Source organism: Kryptolebias marmoratus, linkage group LG11, assembly GCF_001649575.2.
Source record: "Kryptolebias marmoratus isolate JLee-2015 linkage group LG11, ASM164957v2, whole genome shotgun sequence".
In the NCBI taxonomy this organism is placed as follows: Eukaryota; Metazoa; Chordata; class Actinopteri; order Cyprinodontiformes; family Rivulidae; genus Kryptolebias; species Kryptolebias marmoratus.
The window spans coordinates 27,160,259-27,167,775 of record NC_051440.1 but is presented as its reverse complement, the minus strand read 5'-3'; the positions used below and the strand labels follow the sequence as shown (position 1 = coordinate 27,167,775).

The 7,517-nt window shown below is 45.9% G+C and overlaps 2 protein-coding genes across 2 annotated transcripts in view; one reads left to right on the top strand and one right to left on the bottom strand.

Annotated features, from left to right (window-relative positions):
- Positions 1 to 3,487, top strand: part of lg11h16orf70 (linkage group 11 C16orf70 homolog) — a 10,070-nt gene extending 6,583 nt beyond the window's left edge. Inside the window, exon 17 of the mRNA XM_017441359.3 lies at positions 223 to 3,487. Coding sequence (XP_017296848.1) covers positions 223 to 318 — 96 coding nt within the window. The 3' untranslated portion in view covers positions 319 to 3,487. The remainder of the gene's footprint in view (positions 1 to 222) is intronic.
- A 1,476-nt stretch (positions 3,488 to 4,963) lies between these two features.
- The window catches only part of b3gnt9 (UDP-GlcNAc:betaGal beta-1,3-N-acetylglucosaminyltransferase 9), a 4,266-nt gene continuing 1,712 nt past the window's right edge, over positions 4,964 to 7,517 (bottom strand). The window contains exons 2-7 of the mRNA XM_017441355.3: positions 7,243 to 7,382; positions 7,045 to 7,173; positions 6,588 to 6,944; positions 6,036 to 6,277; positions 5,705 to 5,960; positions 4,964 to 5,635 (exon numbers count right to left, since the gene is read on the bottom strand). Coding sequence (XP_017296844.1) covers positions 5,297 to 5,635; positions 5,705 to 5,960; positions 6,036 to 6,277; positions 6,588 to 6,944; positions 7,045 to 7,173; positions 7,243 to 7,382 — 1,463 coding nt within the window. The 3' untranslated portion in view covers positions 4,964 to 5,296. The remainder of the gene's footprint in view (positions 5,636 to 5,704; positions 5,961 to 6,035; positions 6,278 to 6,587; positions 6,945 to 7,044; positions 7,174 to 7,242; positions 7,383 to 7,517) is intronic.

The following is a 7,517-nucleotide window of genomic DNA, read 5'->3' as shown; positions in this document are numbered from 1 at the left end:
TGGTTGGATGGATGGATGGTTGGTTGGATGGATGGATGGTTGGTTGGATGATGGTTGGTTGGATGATGGTTGGTTGGATGGATGGATGGTTGGTTGGATGATGGTTGGTTGGTTGGATGGATGGATGGTTGGTTGGATGATGGTTGGTTGGATGGATGGATGGTTGGTTGGATGGATGATGGTGAACAGTATCTTACCTGGCGGTGTCTCTTCCTCCTGCAGGTGATGCAGAATAACCACATAGCCTCAGTGACCCTCTACGGAGCTCCCCGGACCTCCAGTCAAGCCCGGCCCGAGTCCAGCGCCAGTTCCCACTGAACCAGAACCCAGAACCCTCTCCTGTTCTGACCCCAGCTGGGTTCTTGCGCTGACTGAATTTGTAACCCGGAGCCAGATTTCTACCGGTCCAGCTCAGATGAGTCCGACCCGATAATTCTGAGCTTTTCCTGTCGGGTTCTACGATTTATCCTTCCAATCAGAACCGCCCGCCAAGCACCTCCGGAGCATTGAGCATGTTCGGAGTGAAAGCTATAAAACCTGCATCCTGTTAGAGTCCAGCCGACTCCATCCTGTGTCCGAGTTCTCCCAGAACCACAGAGACCGCAGGGCGGCGCCATCTGTCGGCCCGTTTCAGTTCATCCGCCGCAAACCTCCTGGATTTTTACATCAGCCGCCGTGACCAGAACCACCGAACAAAACGCCTGAATTCACATCAGACAACCGCACTGCCAGCCCGGCCGGTACCGCCCGTCTTCCTGCATCAAACCCAGAACCAGAACCAGAACCCCCAGACTCAAACACACTGAAGTTCAGGAGGTGACGTGGTTGGAGCGGTGACCCGGCCAAGTCAGCCCCCCGAAGATCCAAACCCCTCATCTTCATCTGATGAGCTCCTCCCTCCTCCTCCCCTTCCTCGCCCCCTCCTTCTCCTCCTCCTCCTCTTCCTCGCCCCCCTCCTCTTCCTCCAAACCCCTCATCTTCTCCCCTGATGAGCTCCTCTTCCCTCCTCCTCCTCCTCCCTCCTTCTCCTCCTCTTCCTTGCTCCTCCTCCTCCTCTTCCTGGCCCCCCCTCCTCCTCCCTCCTNCCTCCTCCCGTTAAATCGAAGACGTTCGATCAGACTTCAGCTTCACTCTGGTTTCTGACATGTTTGTTTCTTCTCAGCAGGACAGACAAACATCTACAAGCACAACTGTCCGTTCTGTTACCGTGGTAACCATCCTCCCCTTCTTCATTAATTTTTTAGAATCCATATTTTACATTTGCACTAATGCTCACCTTTTTACTTGACTCCGCCCCATCCTTGGAGATGGATGGATGTGAGGAAGAATCAGATGGATAACATGGACTGTGTGTGTGTGTGTGTGTGTGTGTGTGTGTGTGTGATCTTTCTTCGTCTGATTCGTGAGTTTCAGTCAGTCTGTTGATTTGCCAAAGATGTTTTCTGACATCTTCGGCTTCTTGTTGGAACATTTAACTTTAGGTTTTGACAGATTTGGTTTTAGTCTCTTTGTGTTTTAGAATTGGAGAAAAGCCCGAGTCATTCCTCCCCCTCCCCCTCCTCCTCCACGTTGTCTGTTTTTACACAAATAATCACTGAGATGCACACATTCCCTTTTACTGCTCCGCTTTTATTTTTCCAAAAGTTGCTAAATTTACAGACGGATTCTGTCTCTGTATGTAAAAGACTTAAAGACAGAAGAGGATTTTATTTTGTCCATCACCTTTTAAATCCGAACTCTGCTTTGAAGATGTTCTCATCAGAACGTCAGTTTTAAGTGTTTACATTCTTCCATTCATTGCACTTTCTGATCAGCAGCAGTTTGGTTCTGGGCCCGGATTCTCTCTGGTTCTGCAGAAACTCGAACCCGGACGCAGTTTCAGCTCAAAGTGTTTGAATGAATTCTTACCAGCCAGTGTTGCCGTCTCAGTTCTGGTCCGACGAGGCCAGCATTTAGTGTTCAAAGCACCAAAATCCCGACTTTCTTTTTCTTATTTGGGTTTCAGATTCGCTCTCCGAGCCGTCGGACGGACTCTGGTTCTGGTTTCTCTCTGGTTCAACAGTTTCACCAGAGTTTGCAAGAAAAAAACTCAACTTTGTGCCTCATCTCCCATCGAGCCTGTCGTTAACATCTGTCTCTGTACATAAAATCCCACAATGCATTGCAGTCATTGTACAGTAGGACGTGCAACAACTAGCAGCATGGGTCAAAGGTCGTCTCAGTCCTTTTCTTTATTTCTGTTTAAATCTGCACAGATTGGCCTTCTGAGGTGCCTGTTTGGGCTTTTGTTCAGGTTGTTTTTTATTTTAATTTCTTTCAGAATATTTTAAATTAGTTCAGAAATGAAAACATAAAACGGGGTTCCTACTCAGTCCAGACTTATAGTATTTTCCAGATCTTAAAAGGTTTGAAGAATGTTTGCTTCCGACTTTATTTCTTTTATTAAAATGTCAGATTTTCAGATTAATTAGATCTTAAATACGGACATAAAGTTCTGTGTAAAAGGTTCAAACCAGCCTTAATTTTATCTGAAAGGCTTCTAAAATCTGGATTTTATGACTGAAAATGTTTCGACTCGAGTCGTTTTCACACTTCGGTGGTTTCTGAGGTTTTCTTTTTGTTTTTGTGAACCTAAAAAACCTTAAATTAAATTATTTACTTCATGTTAAACACCTAAACTAATTAAGATGATAAAGTCACAAAAACGACCTTTTTTCCTGCTTTCCATCTTCTGTTTACAGTCAACATATCAAATAAACGTTTTTAAAATCAGATTAAAGAAAACTCTGGAAGTTTGTAGGAACCCTGAATTTAATTAAATCACTCAAATATTTGATCCCTTTTTTACAACAATAGTTTTTTGGGGGGAAATGACGGAATCAAAGCGTGATTTTTATTATTTTATTATATTTTCTGTTTTTTGTTGCTGAGGCAGGAAGACGCTGACGGGTGCTGTAATCTCACCCAGACTCAGGTGGACATATCGCATTCTTGTTTTTCTAACGTTTTTAGTGTAAAAATAAGACAGAAAACCTTAAATCTGAGGTTTGAATGGAGGAATGAGTGACGTCGTTTCTAACAGTTTCTTGTAAAAAAAACCGCTTTGTTCTGTTCGTTTCATCTCCCTCAGAATATTTTTGTGGTTGCAGATTATATATTAAAATAAAGAAGTTTTTGGAAGTGGGGGGAGTTCAATAAAACCTGTAAAGTTTGTTGGAATGTGGCTTTTTTATATTCGTGTATGAAGTAGATTTATTCAGCATGTCCACCGAAAAAAAGGCAATAAAACCAAGTTTTGCAAAGAGATGCATCAAAACTGACTGAAAGCTTTGCTGCAGCATCCTTCCCTTTGTTTTTTATTGTTTTTATTTTTTTGGCAGTGTTTGTTGAGTTTCAACAGCTGAAATCAAGCCCTCACTGTTCGTCGGCAGAGTTTGTTTCTCTGTTTCAACCAGAATATGACAAATAAAAACATGTGGATGTGAAACGGATGGTTTTTATTTATTACACAATCGGAGACGTCATATTTATCATTAGTTCATTAAATTAAAGTCCTGCAGGAGCAATTTGGTAATGAAACCGTTTAAATTTATTCTTGTTTGAAAAAGAGGAAATAAAAACATTAAATCCATGCAGTGACTGAGCTTTTAATAAGTTTATTTTCTGTTATTCAGGCTTTAAAAATGTTGCATCTGAAGTGTTTTGACCTGAGATTATAAACTTTATAGAACGAGATTCAGATTGATTAAGTGTCTTTATTTCATGGTGCTCAAATCTTTAATTTTTTTATTAATAAAAAGCAAATATTCAAGAGAAACAGCCACAAACGTCCAGCTTCTGAAAGTCCAGCAGATCAGTGATTTTTTGTTTTTGTTTTCAGCAACATTTTAATAAAAAAGGAACCAAATCTGAGCTCCTCGGTTCTGATGAGACTCGACTAAATCCAGGAAAAGACCCGAGGACAGACAGATGTTCGGTTTCAGAGAACGTGTCCAACTTTTATCTAGTCGTCACGACAACCCACGTGTTTGATTTGGCAAACGTTTTACACCAAATGAGAGAAATCCTCTTCATTTATCCCGCCCTCCAGACGGGCTCGTTCTCGGCTGCAGTCATGCAGCTGGTTCGGGTTTTATCGGCGGTTCCTCCAGGCGACAGAAAATAAACGCAGCATCAGAGCACGGCAAAAAGACGGCAACAAATGACGATTAAAAACAGACTGAAATGGTTTGTAAATCTCATAAATCCATCATTTATTCACAGTGGAACACAGTAAACACATCAAATGTTTAAACTGCGAAACTGTACCATTTTTAGTTTGAGTTTATTGGCAGCAACTCGTCAGAGAAGTTGATCCAGGAGCAACAAAAGAAACATCTGGAGGAGCTTTTAGAGATTAACGAGGTTAATTATCAGCAGGTCAGTCAGAGGAGTGGAGCTAAAACAAGCTTTTAGAGGCTGAATCTAAAGAAGGAATGATGGGCAGAGGTCCTGAAACCTCTGAGGTCAAAGGTCAAGGCTGGTTCTGGAACTCTGTAAACACAGTTCACCGTGCTGCTTAAAGCTCTATCAGGCAGAGAAGAAGCCAGATGTGAACAGATGTGTCTCCTCTGGACCAAAGAGGAGAACTGTTCTGAGGTCAGCCTGCCTCTCTGATGGTATGGGGGTGCATTAGTGCCTCCCATCCAGGACTGAATGGGACAACCTCAGGTCCAGATGTTTACAGACTGATGTTGGAAGAAGAGGAGATGCTTCAAACATCTGGAACATCTTTAAAGAGACGAGTTGCTGCCAAAAAAGTCAAAATTATCTGATTTCTTTTCTTAAAACTGTTACAATTTCTTACTTTAAACATTTGATGTGTTTACTGTGTTCCATTGTGTTTAAATTATGGGTTTATGAGATTTAAAATCTTTGTTTTATTTACATTTTAAACAGCATTCCATCTTTTTCAGTATTGGGGTTGCACCAACAACTCCAGTCAGCAGGAAGTTCAACCAACAAGCTTTTCTTCTGTCGTCTTTATGGAGTCTGAGAAAAAAAACTGATGGTTTAAAAGTCCAGAAACATTTGCAACTTCTCATAACCTTATTGTCACGTTAAAATCTTTGTTCACAGTCTCAGGAAATCAAAGCCGAAGGCATCTTGTCCTCTTCTGGCTCCTCTCTCAGTAATCCGGAGCAGATTTCGTCTTTGCTGATTCATTTCCCTCCAGACGATCGGCCATCTTGGTCAGATAAACTCTCAAACTGGTTCCAGATCCAACAGCACACCAACTCAGGCCTGCAAACGGTCCCTAATGAGCGAAGAGCGCCCTCTTATCGCCATAATCCGCCTCGCCCTCCGCGCTGCCCCTCCCCCTCCATTTGAAGGCTCTGGACCTCAGGCTAGTCCGGTTGTGGCAGCTCAGTTTGGGGTCATGCAGGAGGTTCCACATGAGCCAGATCTGCGGGACGCTGAGGCTGTGGACGACCATGAGCTCCCTGTAAAAGCAGGGGTTGAACGTCTGGAGGTGGGGGGCTGCGGACGGTCGGGGAATCCCAAAGGTCTTAAAGCCCTGATGGCGGGACGCTTGGACGCCGATCATCTGGAGACACATTCCCAGGAAGACGTCGTCGATCGGGAACAGCTCCACCTGGAGGAATGATTGGAAGTCAGTCAGTAAAGAACTCTTGCAGTATAAAAGTCGTCTGTAATGAGTTACCTGTCGACAGGCCGAGCTGAGCCTCCGCGCCGTGTGTCCTGACATCACAAACCCCCCTCCGCCAGCGTAGTTCGGGTACAGACCCCCTCCGTACAGGAACTCAGGAACATAATACTTGGAGCTGCGGCGGCGGATGGGTTTAGCGTGGACGATAATGTCTCCAACAAACAGGTCCTCCTCCGGCTCGCGGCCCTGCAGCATCTCCAGGATGTTTTCCACGTTGACGTAAACGTCAGCATCTCCTTTGAAGACGAACCTGGAGGAGAGCCGTGCGAAGTTAACCGAAGCACCACGAGGTCCACAACCTCAGCGCTTGGATGTGAACACTGACTTTACGTGAGGACAGCTGCTGTTGACCCACTCCAGAAAATGTGTCTCCTTCAGAGTCAGGTTGAAGAAGGTGTCTTCAAAGTCCCAGACCAGGACGTCCCTGAAGGTCCGGCTCTCGTAGGCCAGCAGTCGATCCCAAAGAGGCAGAGCGCTGCGATTCCTGGGGATCCCCAGCAGGAACACGGTCCGGATGGATACGCCGGGCTGGAAACGCCCCTCCTTACCCCACGTCTGACGCACCACCTACAGCCAGAGGTCACAGAGAGGACAGGTCCTTTCAGGTCAGGGCTTCATGGATCAGGATGTCATTAAACAGATCCGGTCTTTACCAGCTTCTAAACTGATTCCAGTCAAACCTGAAGGGAACAAGAACCAACAGCAGACTCTGTAAGTTATTAAACTAAAAGTTAAATCTGGTTCTGCTTCCTCAGGATCTCAGAGGTTCTGATCAGCATCAGAGGGACCACCTCTGGAGAAGCAGCAGGTTCTGCTGATCTGGAGCTACAGGTGTGGAAAGAGGGTGGTCTTTCAAGCTGCAGCTCGACCGTCTCACCTGACGTTTGTCAAAGTCTGCAGCTGTGGATTTCACAGCGATGAGCAGGTAAGGAGCAGCAGCGTCCGAGCTGCTCCCTCCTCCTCCTCTTCCTCCTCCTCCTCCTCCTCCTCCCTCCTCCTCTCTGACGTCACATTTCTCCGGCTGGTCGATCAGCAGCTTAAAGTTCCTGTTGTCCTTTTCCCTCAGATAACCTTCAAAGTCAAACGGTGGCATGGTTGGTGCCAGCAGGGGCTTCCCAGCTGGCTTCGTCTCCACAACCTTCTTCTTCCTGGACTTGGACCGGGTCTGAGGTCTGGGTTCTGGTTCAGAGTTGGGTTCAGGTTTACAGAGAGGCAGCTGTGGTTCTGATGGGACCTGAACAGAGAAACCAAAACAGCCAAAGTCTCCTTCAAGAAATATTTTACCATCTTTTCTGAAATAATGTTCTGAATTTTAAAGTGATTCTTGTTTGTACCTTTTGAGACTCCCGGCCCCCTTTGCCCCCTTTGCCCCCCCTGGCCCCCAGCAGGGTCCGGCTGGAGCTGGTGGAGCCGTGGATCTCCAGCTTCAGCGCCGGTCCGGTCCGTCCTGAGGAGAGGAGAACCTGGAAACCCGTCTGGGATCAGAAGAGACTCGATGAACAGGTCTGTCTGAGGAGCCGGCGCCTCCTTACCTGCTGGGTGTAGAGAAGCAGGCCGAGCAGCAGCAGGAGAACTAACGTGCACATCACATCCCCCTTCACATGGAGGATCCTTCTCATCATCACCACCTTCCTCAGCATCTTCAGACGTCTGCAGAAACTGGAACCTGAAGCTGGAAGAAAGTTTGGGGTTCAGATTTCTGGTGTTTGTACGGTTTTATTTTCACTGCTAACGGTGCAAACGATGACCTGATGACCTGTCCATCACTACCTGTCCATCGCTACCTGTCCATCACTACCTGTCCATC